General features: G+C 43.1%; 2 protein-coding genes across 4 annotated transcripts in view; one reads left to right on the forward strand and one right to left on the reverse strand.

The window, feature by feature from the left end:
- Positions 1-56: 56 nt before the first annotated feature.
- On the forward strand, positions 57-16,653 carry LYPD1 (LY6/PLAUR domain containing 1). The gene is made up of 3 exons (XM_015868906.3): positions 57-563; positions 1,031-1,168; positions 13,837-16,653. Exons 1-3 carry the CDS (start codon positions 512-514, stop codon positions 14,070-14,072), a joined length of 426 nt encoding a protein of 141 aa, XP_015724392.1. The 5' UTR covers positions 57-511; the 3' UTR covers positions 14,073-16,653.
- The window catches only part of GPR39 (G protein-coupled receptor 39), a 58,636-nt gene continuing 53,804 nt past the window's right edge, over positions 13,225-18,056 (reverse strand). For 2 of the 3 annotated variants that reach the window (XM_085551927.1, XM_085551928.1), the window contains exon 3: positions 13,436-15,164. In XM_085551927.1, the coding sequence (XP_085408053.1) occupies positions 14,644-15,164 (521 nt within the window). In that variant the 3' untranslated portion in view covers positions 13,436-14,643. 3 annotated transcript variants of the gene reach the window in all.

Here is an 18,056-nt window from a genome sequence, read left to right on the forward strand (position 1 = left end):
AACGACCGCATCCGTGCTCCCACCCGACGGCTCCGACGGCTCCTTGCGCCGCCCCAGCTGCTCCGCCCCGCAGCCGCTCACAGCTGCGGCTGACGACGGCCCTTCCCTTCTCCCCCTCCCTCCCACCCAGGTGCCTCATCTCAGGCTTCGTTTCCTCTTCGGGGAGAGGGCGACGCCTGCCAGAAGGCGCTGGGAAGCGCCGCACCCGCCCGCCCTCGCGGGGCTGCTTCTCCCTCCCCGAACTTTCCCCGTTTCCCGTTCGCGGGGCGGGGATCTCGGCCAGCCGCCCCGTTCCGCCGGCATCACATGGTGCTGAGGGAGGAGGGGGAGCCGCCCCCCGGACCTCGAGGTTATTCCAGTCTCGGAGCTCAACTCCGGCGGGGCCGGGCGGAGCGGTGCGGGTTGGACGCCGCTGCCCGCTCACGGCGGCGGGGAAGCGGCTCCGAGCGCGGCTCGTCCCTCCTGCCGATGCCCCCCCGTGCCCCACCGCCAGCCCGGCGGCTGCGGGAGGATGCGGCTCTTCCTCCTCGCCGCTACTTTCTGCGGACTGTGCCTGGCTCCAGGTAAGGGGCTGAGTGCCGACACCCCCCAAAGGCGAGATCCCCGTGCGGGGCGAGGAGCGACACGATGCCCAGCAGGGAGCTGGGACGGCACGGTGTGGGTCTGAGGGTTGGTTGGGAGCGGCGCGGTGGGAAGGGTGCAACGCAGCTTTAATTGCGCGTGGCAATATAGTAATGAACTAATTCGTAATTAATTAGTAGCTAAGTGAACCCGGCGGCACGGCTAAGAGCAGGAAAACACCTCCCGGCCGGGCTGCTCGCCCCGCAGCGCGATGGTTGCGGACGGGAAGGGATGGAGCCGGAGCGGGGCAGCGCTGAGCTCGGGTTGTGCCGCCTGCTGGTCATCGGCCGGGACCGAGCGCTGCGATGTGTGTGTGAACCTTCCCACCCTGGGAAGGATGAGCCCGTCTGCCGCACGTGGTGGGTTTTTTATTATTAATTATTCTGAGTAAAACTCTTATCCATTCTAGGTTTCGGTTTGCAAATACAGTGCTACCAGTGCGAGGAGTTCCAGCTAAACAATGACTGCTCCTCTCCGGAGTTCATTGTGAATTGTACGGTGAACGTTCAAGATATGTGTCAGAAAGAAGTGATGGAGAAAAGTTTTGGTAAGGATTTAATAATTCAGCTCCTGTTTGTGTTGGTCCTGTTGCTTCTTGCTCCACCCATTCATGGTTTGCAGCTCCAAATGAGTTTGATACTCTCACCAACAGGGGCTCAGTGTTTAATTTTTCCACCCTTCTGATTGACTTTGTGACTTGGTAGTTCATTGTTTGCCTTTAAAACTGGTGTAAAAACTGAAGGGTGTAAGCCAAATGTTGGTAATGCTGTTAATACTCAGTCTTTGGGGTCCCAGATCTAGTTTCTCCGCGTTGGGAAATTAATAACAACAAGTTAGTTTAATCTCATTACAGTTAATTACATGGGTTTTTTCCCCCAAGAGAAAGAAGAGAGCATTAAATTAGTAATTCCCTCCTTTCTTTTATTTACTTTAGCGATTCATATACTCTGAAGGTTTGCCCTGAGTTTTTAGTCTCCTTTGCTTTCATCCATAAAACAAAAGATCAGACTAAGGGGGAAGAAGTACATTGTGAATGCTTTTTTGGAGTTTGGAGCAGAATGGGAGGGCACGAATGTTTGCGTAATATTTACCATACTCATTTTCTAAGTCTAAGGAGGATGTTGCCATTACTGTAATTAATTCTGAGCTAGCGTGTTTGGAGATGAATTTGTTCAGAAGGAAACCAGCTGCAGTTCTGCTTTGGAACCCTGTTACCTCCTGAGATATGCCATAATTTGCTTGTTTTTTCAGTCCTTCCTTGTGGAAGGAATCTGAGAACCCTCTTGGTTTTCAGAACACGGTGCTGCTCAGTAGCCCTCCACAGGAGCAGAAGTCTGCAGCTTGATTAGGAACCTGGGGGGATGGGGAGATGTCTGCACCAGTTGAAGGTCCTGTAGCATCCTACTCTTGTTGCAGATAGCTGTTTTTAGGTATTAAGAAGAGCTACCTCAGTTTAGATGTGACCATTACACCAAATGGAAGTTTTGGACTTCAGAACCTTGATTTAAGGGGTACCTGCTCTCCAGCAGAACAGCCCCCAGCTGAGGGTGCAGCTGCAGAACACAAAAGTTACTGATGCAAAGGGCTGTTGGGCTGTTGAAATAAATGAGGCTGGGTCTGTTCTTCAGGGACAGCAGAGCCCCTCTCTTCCTTGCTAATGAGTGCAGTCTCTGTCTTGAACTGTAATGTGCACTCTTTGCATTTGGAAACCATTCATTAGCGCTTTCAAGATGCTTATCCATTATCTGTTGCCGCTTGTGCTGGTGGCTACAGATCACTGCATTAAGAATAATACAAAAATAACGATGACTGTTGTTAACTGCCAACAGTAGCTTCACTGCTGGCACTTTGTTTAGTCCTGGGTAATGCCATGCACAGTTCTGTTTCTGTGCAGTATGCAGCTCTCCAGCAGAGAGAAAAAAAGCATGTTTAAAGAGAGATTAATCTCCTTAAGCTGCATGTTACTACAGCATTTTATTTCAAGTTTACTTGTAAGAGATAGCACTGATATGAGATAGTCTTACAATGTACCTTGCAAGCCATAAACGGAGTGTTTCTAAATGAGTATTTAAAAGCTTTACTACCTACATGCCAAAGGTTCAATGGTGATTTCACTAGGTTTGAATCGATGCTGTGGCAGTGTGATGTGGTACACAGGCATGTGTGAAAATACCTCTCCTTAACAACAATCACTTGTGCTCAGTCCATTCTTAACATCTGTGCGTGTTTGTGTTTAAATATCGCCCTCGGGTCCTTTGTGTTTCAATTCAGTACCATCTCAGAATGTATCAGCCTGCCAGAAACGTGTCTGTAATCTCTCCCTGGGAGTGCTGGAAGAGTTCTTTAAGTCAAGTACGCTGCTCGCATGGTCAAGTGCAGTTCTTGATAAGTGTGTGCTCACACCTGTGGCTGTGCTGTGGGTGGTCAGCTGTGCCTTCTCTCAGAGCGGCAGGCAAAGCTGCAGCCCAGCTACTGCCACTGTGACACACTGAAAATGCTGTTAGGAACTGGCTGGACAGCTTTCAGATGTGCAGGGATGCATAGGTTGTCCTGATTCCTATGAAGAAATTGACTTGCAACTTGTTTCTTTTCTGTGCAGAGTTATACTATCTTTAAGCTGATACTTGGATTTTCCTTTTAGGAGAGAGCTAGCGTGCAGGGCATGGCAGGTCCCCCTGTTTGGTTTTATTTAATTTACATCCATAAGTGCAGTTCTTACTCACTTTCAGCTAAGAGTCTGTAAAGTGAATAGATTACAATTTGTAACCCAAGTATTTCAAATTGAGTATAACTTACACTACTAGCATGGTTTCTCTGCTATTCTCTGTCAGTCTGAGAGAGAATTGGCTGTAAAACAGAAATTATCCAGTTCATCATCCTTTATTGTTTTTTTCCTAATTGATATTTAAATGGGAGTAGTATAAATGCCTTATTCCCACAAGTTTTATTTAATAATTCATTCTACTTCTACCAGTGCATCTCATCACTTCAGCTTTCAGTGATAAGCAACAATCAAAAAAGCCAAAATGTTTCAAATGTGGATTTTAATTTATAATAGATTTGTGTGTGAATTTTTAACCCAGAGTACAAAATACGTGAATTTACATTTATTTGACAATTCAAACGCATAATTAAAGTTTTTCCTTTTAACTAGATACAGTCAGAGGAATATAACTTAATTTTTATAGACCAACCTGTTTTCATGCTTAATAAAACATAGCTGTGACAGTAGGCAAAATGTTTAAAGATCTCTTAAGCTGTACTTAAATGCAGTACATTGTGATGTAGTTGGGGGTCTGAACTGGGGGCCTATCACCAGTTCTTTACAACGTGCATTGCTCTGTTTGGCGATGAAGGGGTCACTGGCTTAGGTGTGCTGCTCTGCCTACAGCCTGGTCCACAGCTTGCAGCCACTGACTTCTTTCTTACATGTTTGGTGACGCTTCTTTGGTTCAGCTTCATTTCTGTATTAAAATTCCTGCAAGCAAACTGACTCTAAGCAAGCTTTTTTTTGTCTACATTGTAAATAGCTTCTTATTGCGTGGTAGTAGTGAAGTGAACCTCTCCTCCTCTGTCCCTGTAGTGTTAGTGCTTGCAGTGTTACTATGTTCTCTCAGCACGTTTTCACAGCGTCTGGAGAAGTGTTCTCACAGTGAACTTCAGCTTCAGGTGAGAGACACGTAACAGCAGCGTAGGCAGTCAGAGCTTAAAAAGCATCTGTTGTTGTGGCAGCCCCTGATGGGAGTATCTAGCAGTGCAGGTATTAGTCGCTGATGTTTTGAATTAGCTGGGTGGCTGTGGCATCCCAGCTGTTTTATTATTAGGTAGGAACTTGCTTTATTGCACAAGTGAAAATGATTTGAGAATTGAGCAGTAATTAAGCATGCATCTAAATGGTAATGTGAGCTGGTGTAATTCTGTCTTTCCTGCAAAGATTGCTATGGCATTTTATATTCCTGTTGTACTTTGGGGATCTATCAGTGTACAGAACTGGAGACTTTGTCAAGAAAATGACAAAATATTTGTCTCACTTCAAGCAAAGCTGTATTTAAAATTTTTGCTGGGATGAGTTTGATGTAGTTGTGTTACTGTTCTGCTCCAGTGGGAGATACGGAAGGACAGAGTTCTACCTGAGGAGCAGAACCTTACAGTTTAACATGTTAAATTAATATCTTAAATATACATATAGATAGATAGAAATGAGCGCTCTTTGCTTGAAGAAGGAAGAATGGTGAACATGGGACGTGGCACTGAAGATGACGTCAAGTAATTTTTGTCCCACAGAAATTAACACAAGGGCTATGTTTGTAATGTGTTCTTTAGCTGGATGTGCAGGTGTTAGGAATCAGCATAAATGAAGTGTCTGACCAAGTTCTTTTGTATAGGGATTCCCCTTGCAGGTAGCTTGTGGAATTCCCCATGAGCAGGCTCCATCTTCCTGCTTGCCCCTCTCCTTTCCTTCTCTGAGGTTTTAACTCAGACATTTCCATTTTGCTGCATTCAGAAATATATGTAGGAACAAAGAAAGCCTGTGGTGTACCAGGATCGGATGACATGTATTGATGATGTGTATGAGTCTATAATGTACACGTGCTTTTATACAGATGTCACAGAAAACATACTGATAATGAAGTTTACTGAGGGCAGGAGCTCAGTCTACTGAGCATTAAAGCTGATCTAAAACCTATTTAGGGAAAAATGAAACTTGCTATATGAATAGCTTAGAAAGGAATTGAGTGTGAAGGATGAGACCATCAACCCAGAAAGGCAGCAAATGCAAATCTCACAGAGCTTACTGTAAGCAAACCTGCCTGTGTAGATATTCCAAGTAATATACCTTGTGCTTCGTGCTCTTGTAAGCGTACTTGTACAAAAGAGGTTTTTACTGTTTTGTTGGATTTTTGTTTCTTTCTGAGAGGGATAAGGTGGTTTTTTTCCAGTATTAAGATTTGGTATTTTAAGGCACCTGTATATATGAAACAAAAATTGAGTCCTTTCCAGTTGATTTGGAAAATAAACTCATTATTTCTATTGCTTTGCAATAAGAAACTTCTTCCTGGCTTGCAGTGGCCTTTCTCATGTATTTACATTGTATGTAATCCAGTAATGTAATTAAAGCAATTAGTGTAATTGTATGCTTAAGAGTAGTGCACAGGAGTAACAGGAACAAGATGATTATTTCACTGTTGAACTGTATGTATTTCTAGCTCAGTTTTGGTTACCCAGTCACCTGATTTATCGGGCAGAGGGAACTAAGTGTCTTAAGTTGTGCCCTTACATGGCCTATGTTAAGCACTCTACCTGTGATTGATTTATTAATCTCCCTGCAGTGCTGAAGTTGCTGTACGTATGGCTGTTCAGGATTACAGAAGCACATACTCTTCTCCCTTTCCACGTATAACATCCAGTAGGACATACTAACTGCATTTCTGTATTGAGTAAATTACAGTCTGGTATGCACGTATTGACTGCAGGATTTAAATAGCAAACAAAGCTTAATGTCTTCAGAATAGCTGTCGCCATTAAAGTTTTACAGGTTATAACTGTATCCCCAGAGTCTGGTCACAATCAGTAAAGGACATGCACTGGTGTTTTTTTTCACACTATCTCTTTTGGTTAGAACATATCAAAACAACTCAAAAGAGCCTTTGATGTTACACTTTGATTTTAAAAACCTTTTTTGGAAATTTAAAAAAAAAAAAAAAAGCAGCTTAGCACGTGACATTTGCTGTATATAAATATCAGGCTTCAATCTGTTGGTTTTTCAGTGAAATGAAGGCATGAAAACTGAAAGCACACAGTTCACTTCTGATGCTGGCATGAATAAAAGACGTGCAGTGTATGTTGTTAATTTGTACTGTATGCTGAAAACTGAGAGCTGTGGATATACTGCCATTCAGAAATGCTGTCCAGATGCCGGAGCTTTTCACAGTAAATTGCTTCTAATCTTTGAGTTGCTTGGGAAAACTTCCAGACATTTGATGAACTAAGGGTGTCGGCTGAGGAGGAATTATGGCCAGTATTTAATAGATTGCTGTTCTGACTGCCTTTAAACACGCAAGAGTAACGGAGTTAACAGTTCAAGCAGTTTATGACTCAGAAGTCATCACAAATATCCAAGTGCAGAAGTAATGAAGGGCTGCACTATTGTAAGGAAGTTGCGGTATCTGGCCCGGTGAATTTCATTTTTCTCATGACATGGACAATAGCTTTTTATGTTTTCTTTCTCGCAGACTTGTATGAAAGGTATACAAATGAATTTTGGTAGGATACATTGCACAGAGCTTAGTACCTCTTAATAAACATCCTTTAAGATGTTTCTCTTGCATGTCACACACAAATGAGTCTTTGCTTCCAAAACCTTTGCTGTGCTGTGTCCCTGTCATTTGTCTTAGCTTCCAGTGACTCTATTAAGATGTGAGCAGATACATTCTAATTAGACCCAAACAGTTTTCATCTCCATCTTTCACTTGTAGACTGGCCACCCTTGAAGACTTGATGTGTAACCTATTTTGCCAGAGTGGCAGATTAGCAATGATGTTTTGAGTGTGGGGAAACAGATGTAAGCAAGCCAGGTGAATCTTGTTCTGAAGATGAGCAGCATGTAAAACTGTGAGTACATTGTAACTAAAGGATAGAAAAGCTGAATGAATTACACTAAAGAAAAATGCTAACATGGGATCCTGAAAGTTAAGTCCAGGTTCATCCCACTTGCTAAAAGATAAAGTATTTTCCGATGGTGCCATCCAACACACTTAGTTTCCTGGTAGGAGAGAAGGGCAGGTGGTGGATGACTGAACCCCCTTGAAGTCTTGAAGGACTGAAAGATTCAGTGCTAATGCTTGACTCTACATCACCATTAGTGAGCAGAGATGTTAATTAGGATGGGTAGAAAACAAAGAAATGAGATAAGCAGGTGAAAGCTGAGCTTTGACTCTTGGTTTGTTGCCTCCTGTTGCTTTAAAAAAACAAAAAGCAAAAATGATGATACCAGCATTAGCAGCTGTACATCCTCATTCTGTGCAATTTAAGTAGCTTAATGCTCTGCTTCTGCTTTGTGATGCTGCGTTGTGCTGCTATTAACGATGCAGTTCTGATTCACGTTTCCAATACCAGAATTGGAAATGACTTACAGGGAGGAATCATAATAATGCAAATCCTTCTCCTCTGTCAGCCAGCAGTTGTCCTGTTTTCTTCTAACGTGAGTTAATTCAGCACGATGACACAGCATGTGAGGGACAGAAAGAGAATGAAGAGGTCGGTTGCTAAAAACCTCCTATTTGTTTCCATGACAAAGTTCAAAACTCTGAAATATAGGAGTTTTTGTGAGCATACCGAGTAAACTTTCATAAATATTATAATGGAAATAGGCTAATATAGCCAGGTAGGTTCAGTGTGATTTTGTTTTCTTTTGGACTTTCAGAATGATATACTCCCTAAGAGTCTAATTGCATGGATATGCTTTTATCTTGCCTGATGAATGCATGAAAGGGAAGGAGGTAGGAGAAAATAGCTGTGGTCCTAAAACAAAGGATTAAACATCAAGAAGCACGTCACCTGGCTTTGGGAAAGAGTTCAGGTCACTTCATTTCAGCGCCCGAGTTTCTTAATCTAGATTGTTTTAGACCAATATAAACACAATCCAACTGAAACTATGACTGCTTGTAGAAGCACAATTTAACAATGATTTCAATATCAAATAACTTTTGAAGATATTTAGGGCCTTATTAAGTATTGATAATTGCTCATCTCTAGAAGACAAATGGCAATAGAACCTGTTGCATCTGTTTCTATATGAAGTGCACAGGCAGGTACCAGCAAAGGAGTAGACAATTACAGCTGCAGAATTGCTGAAGGCATAAAAAGTTGGTCATAAAACCAAATATGAAAACTAAGAACTAGAACTTAGAAACCTATTTGTATGTATTTTAAAAGCAATTTTTAAGCCTTATAATGCAGCAAAGTCCAGAAACAGTCACACTGTATATTTTATGTACCTTTGAGAGGGGTGTTAAATGTTTACATGTTGAATGTCGCTGTACAGCTTTCAGCATCCATCACAGAGCTTTCATAATTCCTACTGGATGCTGAACTTCCCTCGGTTGGAGGGTAAGCAAACGATAGTTTAGGATGAGAAGGGACGGAGGCATATTTAATCAAACCTGCAGTGTGGGTTGGCAGACAAGGCATCAAGCTTAAGCAAAACAGAAAGGAAAACTTGAAGGTTTGCCAGGACCTGAAAACTGGTGGTTGTGAAGTAAGGTGATTGACGATACTTGGATACTGTGACAAAGGGAGGAGGTATCGGTTCATATGCGTGGTCCTTCTGTTTGTCTTTACGAACAACATGGAAAAACAACCCCCAAAACAAACAATGTACAAGTAGTAAAAGCATGCTTAATGCTAGGACAGCTGGCACAAGTTCCACATGGGCTGCGTGTGTGCTGCAATACAATCTGTCTCCTGTTGGCCATCTTTTTACCTTCTATTTTCTTTTGGAGGAAGCAGGCAAAGATAAGCACCATACCTAAAAGACTTGCGGGGAGAAACACGGCCCAAGTTATAATGGGCATTATGATGGCACACCTCAAACATTGCTGATCCACCTGTTAAGTTATTTAAGACACAGACCTTTCCTACATGCTTGAGGCCGTATCTCTGTGTATATCCATAACGCCTACTCCAAGCCTTACAAGGGGACTTTGTGACTGCTCAAGGATGCCTTTTCTTGGACCCTCATAGGATCTGCAGTTTCTTCCAGAGCTCCAGAGCATTCTGTGTGATGCAGCAGGTACTCAGGAAATGTGTGGAAGGCATTGCAGGAAACAAACATGGCTTTATGCCCACAAAGCTGAACATATATAAACACTGTAGCAAATGTTTGGGGGCTTTTTTTTTGTTTGTTTTGTTTGTGTTCATAGCTGTTTTTGTTTTACTTCTGCTTTTTTCTGGTGGGAGTTGCTAGTCTCATTGATCGTACAGAAAATTTGGCTTGGAAATGGTAGCATTGGGCCAAATATCACCTACTTTGATGCGTGTTAAACTTGCAGCTCAGTTTAGTAGCCGTAGACAGTTCTGGGGTAAGTCCTGCAGTTTGCTGCTTGTATGGGAAATCACAGCTTGAACCACTGATTAATCAGCTGAGGCAAGTGTTGGGTCACCTGCAGGAGCACAGGTGAGAGTAATTTAGCTGTGCTCCCGGAAGGGGTGGACTTCGACTCCACCCCCTCTGAGACCTCATTTAAGGGCTGACCACCACTGAGGCAGCATCTCTTGGAGATTGCTCCCAAGTGGAGGCTGCCTCAGTTATCCAGTCCAGGCACTGACATTGGTGAGTTTTCTTTACTAATAACCTTTGACTATTTATCGCTATCTTGGTCAACATCTTTATATTAGCCACCTTTAAACCATCCTCTGTTATCACCTTTACACTGCTGATGAAATGGACCTTCTCAGGAAATAGCCTAAGATTGGCTGGGTCACCAGGTGGGAAGGTGGCTGCCTTTTTTGGATGTGAGGACGTGAATATTTGAGTTGTATCCTGGCTGCCTTTCTTGGCTTCAAAGATTGTGTGTGTTTGACTGAAGGGACAGTCTTAAGAGGACAGGTGAAAACAAAGCTGTTTGCAGGCTTATGGTGGGCTCTTTGACTGTAGAGGTTTGATCCTTTTTCGTTTTAATGCACTTAACATTAGGCACATGTGCAAGAAGAGAAGGGAGTGGAATGTGACTGCGTTGTTGCACAGATCCTCTAACATAGTCTGATTCCCTGCTGCCTTCATATTTAAAATACATCTTGAGCCAACTTCACAAACCTTGAGGTTGAAATGAAGGAAAATGAATCTGTCAGTAATAGATATTTCATAATAAAACATCTTTATGGTACCCACACAAATAGATAGCCCACACTGTTGTCAGGGCCTTGCTAAATTGGTGAGAAAGGCTGGGATAGTCAGTACTCAGCCATCGAGAGACTGAGCACAAATGTAGCTGAGAGTAGGCAGCCTGCAATGACACCGTCCCACTATAAACATGGTGTAAATTGTAAAGTCTCTTTGCCTTGTCAGCAATTCCAGACACTCTGAGGTAGAAGAAAAGCTCTTTAAAACTGACAACTATATTTCTAGGTGATGCATTAATGAAGATATCAAGCTGATTGCTCAAGCAAGAATATCCAGTAATTAGTGGTTATGTCTGTAGTATGAGCCTTGTGAAGCAGATAAGCGCTTTGAAGCACTGTCTGCTATTCAGGCTGCTGGTGGCAAATGGTTCTGGAAAGATCTCAGAAATAGTTTCAGAACTGGATCAGCCCTACCATAAAATCCTGCAAGAGAAGGAGTATCAGTAAGGAAATCCTACAGATAATAAAGCAATTAATCTTCTAGAGATAATGCAGAAAGGATGCTGACATCCTGCCGAGCTCAGGGGGCAAACTGCAGTAGCTGGGGTGTATGAACCCACTGCTGGAGCGAGGAGAAGGTGTTTCTGGCACAGAATCACAGAAGCCAGTTTTGCCAATTGATTTTCTACCACAACTAAGCAGGAATTGTAGTACGGTGGCAAGAAGGTTTAAGAGTATTTTCTGCCTTTGCTTATTTCATACTGTTTAGACTCCTGTTCCTTTCATGCTCACAGAAAAGTGTGTGTGTGTTGTGAAGTCGTGGCTGCAGTGTTTTAAAAATGTCATTCTTATAACATTGTCTTTCTTCCCATTTATCTTCTGTGCCTGATTTCATTATATCTTGCCTTAAAGGTACTGCATTAGTACAGGAAAAGCACAGCCATTTCATTCTGATGGAGTTTAGTTCATGCCCAGTGCCTCAAATACTAGGAAGCATTAGTGTATAATGATAGTTGATTTGTGAGTTCAAAAGGATCCATCAGTACTTAAAGGAAGAAACCTGCATGCGGAGGGCATGTCTCAGCCACGTAGCTATCAAAAATCTGATGGTTGCAGACTTCTTTATGGAAATAATTTGTTATAGTTTGAATTATTAGAGCTAGAAATAGGACTGAACAATCACTGGGGAGTGGAATTTCCAACTGGAAGAACTATCTACAAGGAAGACACCAGAAGCATTACAATATGACTTTATTACTTGTTAGATTATTCTTCCTATTAAGGCACAAACATAATCCATCTGTGCGTGAAACCCCAATGCTGAAGCCACAAAACACTGATCTTTGCAGGGTTGTTGGGCCTTGATGTCTAAAGGAGCTGAGGGTTATTGTGTGGAATCTATCCTGGAGAATGGAGCTGCTGTAAATGCACTGTTGCTCTGCAAGAGTTGGATTTGTGCAGGAGAAGCCTCCTGGATCTGCCTGGTGAACACAGTGTGTCAGGGCACATTATCTAATTGTTCACTGAGCGATTCTCATTGCCCAGCCTGCTGAATATTGCAAAGTGTATGATACCATGGGGACTTCAATAAATCACTTAGTATTGTGAGAAGGGCCTTTCCTGTGGAAAAGGAAATGGCAGGGAGAGAGTGATGCATAAAACAAAGGGAGCAGGAAATCTGCCAATGTCAAAAGCTTTTTGCAGGCGTGATCTTTGAGGGGAAAACCAGGACTTGCTGCTCCCGTGGAAGATGTGGAATGGCTGAGTCAGGTGGGTCTTTAGCTATAGGGAAGGATCAGAAGATGAGGTGCTGGAATAGAGGTGGAAAAGCAATCAATGCCTAATTGCACTGAGTTCCTTTCTCAGGAGGGAAAGGGAGAGAAAAATTGTAACCACGAGGAGGTTCATGTTTGCCTGAGCTATGGGAATAGTTGGGACAGTGTGCCAGGTCTGTGTGGGCAATGTGATCCTATCAGCAGCACAGCTGAGGCCCTTTGGCTGCGGTCTGTCAACAAAGATGGGACTCTCTTCTTTTTGTAAATTCTAACAATAACAACTGTGCCTTTTGATCGCTGTGCCTGTGCTGCTACAGCTGGAGCACTGTGCAGGTCCCTCTTCTTCTTGAGCAAAGACTCTACCTGCTGTGCTGATTGATTGAAGCTCACTGCAGACCAAGAAGGATTTAACTCTGTCTTGAGGGCGTCTCTTCGTAAGTTTAACTTAACAGCCCTAAAACATGATTCAGAGTTTGAATTTGGGGCAGGAGGGAGAACACAACGCAGGGAAGTCTCTGTAATGTGTGCATGCAGCAATGTTGTGACCATATAGAAGAACTGCTTTAATTAGAAGTGTCTGAAGGCAGGAAATCTTTCTGTTCTAGCATAACCCAAATAAATGGTATTTTGCTGCTAAGTACAGCACTTAGTTGTGTGGTGGCAGTTGCTATTTCAGAACTATCTACTGAAATGTACTGCACTGCTTTTGTTTCCACAGTCCCTGAAGTCCCCCTGCAGGAGGTGCAAGTCCAGTACCTATGGGCTGTGTGGTTATGTTCTTATGTTGTTCCTTTAAAATCAAAGTGTAAATGGCTGTACTTAAAAACTTGGTGGAACCACACAACCACTCTTAAGGGAGGGCTGGCTCTGCTGGATGAGGGGATCTTGCCCCATGCCCTTTAAGAGGGAAAAGAAATCATTTTGAGAATCCTTTGTTCTAAAGGAATCGTGATTTTTATTATCCTTAAAAATATCTCTTCTCTGTAAACACATGACAATACAGGCAGACCTTCATTCTATGTGTGTTAAATTGCATTTATAAATAAGACATTCAATTCAAACAAACTTTTGTTCAACTATTATATCTCAAAGAGTAAGAACTGAGACCACCTGGAAAAGTAGCGATAGTCAACCTCCTTCCTCTGCTGGCAGCTTGTCTGGGTAACAGCAGCAAGGAAAAACACCCACCAAAATACAAATTAACAACACAGAAAGCTGTAATTATTCAAACACCTTCATTCTGATGTTCAACAATAGAAATAATTTTAGAATTCACTGCATTCCAGTTGCAGCTATTCAAACGGCACACTCCAAAAGAGCAATTCTGTTTATAAAAGAGATGTTTTGATATACGTTGTGTGGATCACATTTGCAATGGTTTGTTGGTTCCAACCAGAGTCAAATAAAAGAAAAGCCCCAAACGTGGTGGCCGTGGTTCCCCTGCAGTGCGGAGCTGTTTGTGGTGTCACAGCTGATGTGTGTGGCTTCATCAGCAGCATTGCTTTGGAAATGTAAACTGTTTTGTGAGAATTTTCAAGTGTGAGTCATAAAGGAAAGCTGTGTTCATGTTAAGCTCAGTAACCTTTGTTCTGTGCTACAGGAATCATGTATCGCAAATCCTGCGCATCTTCAGCAGCGTGTCTCATAGCTTCTGCTGGATACCAGTCTTTTTGCTCACCAGGGAAAGTGAACTCTGTGTGCATCAGCTGCTGCAACACTCCGCTCTGCAATGGACCCCGGCCGAAGAAGAGAGGGAATTCCAGTGTGATGCTGAGGGCACATATGATAACCACCGCTCTGCTCCTTAAATTCTCTCTCTTGTTTTTGTATTGCTAAACTTCGAGCGAGTTTCTTGTCCTGACACAATTTGTTCCATCTCCTCCTTTCTTCAAAGACACTGCAATTATTTTCTATTTGTTTTTTTAAGTCTCTATCAACAGCAAGGGAAGTCTGGTGGTTGTGGAGAAAGAAGCTAATACTTCTGGCAGCTAATGCAGAAACCAGAACATGGGAAGGAATGCAAGGAAGAACTTTACTTTGAAGCACTGGAACGGGCTGCACAGAGAGGTTGTGGAGTCTCCTCTGGAGATATTCAAGGCCCACCCGGATGCTTTCTTGTGCAACCTGCTGTAGGGAGCCTGACTGAGCAGAGGGGTTGGACTCAAATGGTCTCTAGAGGTCCCTTCCAACCCCTACAGTTCTCTGTGATTGTGTGATCCATGAATTCAGTTAGCAGATTGTGATTTTCAAGTGCACGCTGGAAATTCAACAGCAGGATGCAGAACTCCTGCTCCTTTTGCATAACTGGAAACAAACCCATTGTGTTATTACTTTAAGATGTAGTCAAGTCCTCAGCCACTTTAGTTCATGTGTTTTGATGTTCGTTGCTGCCCATTGCCTTATGAAGTCATACTTCACGTTCACAAAGGCCATTCTGTGTGTCTGGGCCAGGCTTTGAGCTCATCTCTAGTGGCACTACTTCCAAGCTGGGCTCCTGCAATTCATCACCCGGCTTCTGCAGACTGCAGTTGGGGTTGGCCTCGTTCTGAAAAGTACTTAAACTTTTGCTATTGCTCCTCGTGGAAGAGCTGCGCTTGGAGGACATGAAGAGCAGCGGGCGTAGAGACCGGTTGCTCCTTGCTCTTGAGCTCAGGTTGGCTCTAAGAAACTTCTCTTTGTTGGCATGCTCTATCGTCAGGTGGCAGCGGAGGACCTGCAGAAACACACTGCGGAACTGCTGAGAAGAGATATTGTACAGCAGGGGGTTCACCACGGAGCTGAGGTAGAAGAAGATGTCGGCAATGGGAAGGAGGGTGATGTACGCTCTGAAGTAGGGGACGGTCCAGTCCTGCTTTGGTTTAGCAGCAGCCATGATCCTTCTAATCTGGTTTGGCATCCAGCATATTGCCAGGGTTGCAACAATCAGTCCTATGAACAAAAAGAGGGTGGGGGGGAAACATGAAGTATTAAGTATCAGTTCTGCACTTACTTGTTAGGAAACAGTACCAGTTTTTCAGTGTTTTGCTTAACAGCTTTTTCCGCCAGCAGCATTTTTTATTTGTTTTGGTAACTTAGAAGGTCATCATTGCAGCGTATGCTACAAGGAAAGACTGCACAGTGCTTGGGTAGTGGTCCTTTGTACCTGTTGCCATTTATGATTTATTTTCCATGTTCTCACATCGATACCTGTATCTTTGGAAAGAATGGATCCTTGGTTTGCTCTGTGTTCTTACACTTACGTTTTTCCCTTTACTTTGGAAAAGCAAACAAAATAAACCGAACCAAGAGCCATAGCAGATCAGGCAATACCCAGCAGAGATCAGATTCATGTTTGCACTTGACAAAAAGAAATAGCAAAAACTGTATGCATAATAATATATTTGGTGTTATTTTTGGTAAATTTCCTCTTACAGAAGATATTTTTAAGTAAAATATGTATGGATCTTTTTATGGTAATTAAGATACGTTGGACTTTCTTAAAAAAAAAACAACAAAAACATGGAATTCCAGTGGAATTAAATTATGAATGTAAAAGAGAAAAACCCAGCCCTGGTCACAGAAGTATAAGTTGTTTCAGATTATAAACTCTGCTCGAAAATGCAGTATCTGACCATTCTGTATTTATATGTCAATATAAATACACATTGCTGCATCACTAACTGTGTTTAAAAAGGGGATGGCTTTAGTGTTGGATGACTGAGAGCTCCACAGGTGCTATCAGCCCTGGAGGACCAGGTGAGTGCTGTGAGCAGGGACGGTGCTGTGCTGCTGCTGACACAGGCAGGCGCTGGGCAGCCTGACACTTGGCTTAATGCACTAGGGCACAAAATGATTTCTCCTCTGCGCTTTCCCCTGAAGCTTCTGAAACAAAACATGACCACAAGTTACTGCTTCCACTTTGTTTTTCTCTTTGCAGGAAACGTGCCTTATCTGAGTGCTTAAGAAGGAGTGGAAGCTACAGGTTGGCTTCCCTGCTGCAGGTGCTCAAAGCAACAGAGTATCTGGGTGGTGAATGGTTTATGCTTTCCACAGACACTTGTTATACTGTTTATCTCCTCCGCTGTCTTGCCTCCTTTCCCAGCAGAAGCACAGAAACATTTTAATTCCTACCTGTGTAGAGTGTCATTAAAAAGATCACTAGGAAGGCAACTCTGAAATAGTCTATCATGCACTTGTCTTACTAGTGAGAAGTCATGAAGGTAAGGGGAAAGGAGGATGGGAAAGAGAAGCAATTTTTTTCTTCACTCTGGAACTGCCAGGACTCAGGGGGTTGTGTCCTGGTTCCCTCCACCGCCACCACTTTGACTGGGGGGGAGGAAAAGAAAGAGATTTTCTTAATGAAAGCCACAGTTACTTAGAAAATAACACATGATCTCATTGAGTGACAGATCCCAAATAAAGGCCATCTTTTTGATCATTTGCTTCCATAATCGCTTGATGTCACAGTGGTTTTGATGGAGAAGTACCTGAAAAACACAGCCACAGAATAATGGATGGGCTAGGAGGAGGCCGGGCAGCGTCTTTCCAGCAGGTGTGTGACAAGAGCCCTCTGCTATTGCTCTTAACTCCCCTTACACACCCAGCCATAGGTCTCCATTCTCATCCCTGTTCTTAGCCATGCTGTTCCCCTCTGCTTGACTGACTCTTCTCTGACTTCTGGAGTGTCTCTGCCATCAGTTAATCTGAACCGTTTATTACTCCTGCAAATCTTGTCTGTGCTTTTCTTTCTCTGCTGTCAGCAGAACAAATGCAGGGACAGCAGTCCTGCCATGGGCCAGCAGAGAACAAGAAGCCCTGAGCTGTGACTGCCCTGAGTGTTCTCCCCTGTGCAGCTTAAAATTGGGCAAGAATTTTACAGGCCTTTATTTGTGGTCTCTGTGTTTACCGGATGGCGTCCCTTCAATGGGAAAGAAAATAAGTTCTATTGTGTACATCTTTTTTGTTGCTAGTTAGAAAGAGGATATTTCATCACGCTGATTAATAGTTCCCTAAATTGTGACTGATGCTGTGAGGAGCCGTCAGCAAACAGTGCTCAACAAACTCAAACACAGTGCACTGGGAACTCTCATTTTTCACTTGTAGCTGAATTCTTTGTTGTTGACTTTTCTTTTTAGTCCAGACTGCCAGATGCCTGAGCTTCCCCCTTACATCTTTCAGCTGCTTTTGTTCCAATGATCCAGTATTGTGCTGTGCGTACAGCGAGTGAAAAATGAGCTTCTGGTGCCTTTGCATGGTGTGGCAAAGCTCCGGCTTTGAGAAGCGATAGTCTGTAAACTCTCATCCCTCGCCAGGAATAAGTAATGGTGAATTCTTACACCTGGAAGAATAACAAGCACATATTGCTTCAAACGAGTTGCACCATGTGAGTAAAAATGCTGAGAAATTCCCATTGTTTTTTCCGGCTGTTCATACTTCCAAGTATGAAGAAATAAGCCCAAGTGCACCCAAAGAAAAGCTTTATGCTCAGGCATTAGCACAGTAAATATTTTGACTGAATTATTGCTGCAATCACGGTGAACTCATACACAGGCTGTAGAGATTTTAGTCTTGCCATGTAATGAGCAGAAGGTGCTTAAACCACTTCATCTCAACTTGAATGTAAATCAGAGTGCACCTTGTATGGGTACGTGTGCATCTGCGTTAGGAATTAAACTCTTTTCATCTCATCTTCAACCCTCCCTTCCACTCCTCCTTATTAAAGTGAAACCAGCTCCTACCTCCATGCTCTTTTCCACTGTCCTGACTTGGTGTTGAAGCAACAGGCTGGGTGGGAGCAGAAATTGTCCCCTGAAGCAATGTTTATATACAAGGTAACGTTGT

This window comes from Coturnix japonica, chromosome 7 (assembly GCF_054131305.1).
Source record: "Coturnix japonica strain WE chromosome 7, WE-NBRP24, whole genome shotgun sequence".
NCBI lineage: Eukaryota > Metazoa > Chordata > Aves > Galliformes > Phasianidae > Coturnix > Coturnix japonica.

Coding starts and splice junctions, on each gene's coding strand:
- LYPD1 (XM_015868906.3), top strand. CDS start 512: ATGCGGCTCTTCCTCCTCGCCGCTACTTTCTGCGGACTGTGCCTGGCT. Junction 564..1,030: donor CGGACTGTGCCTGGCTCCAG/GTAAGGGGCTGA, acceptor TATCCATTCTAG/GTTTCGGTTTGCAAATACAG. Junction 1,169..13,836: donor AGTGATGGAGAAAAGTTTTG/GTAAGGATTTAA, acceptor TCTGTGCTACAG/GAATCATGTATCGCAAATCC.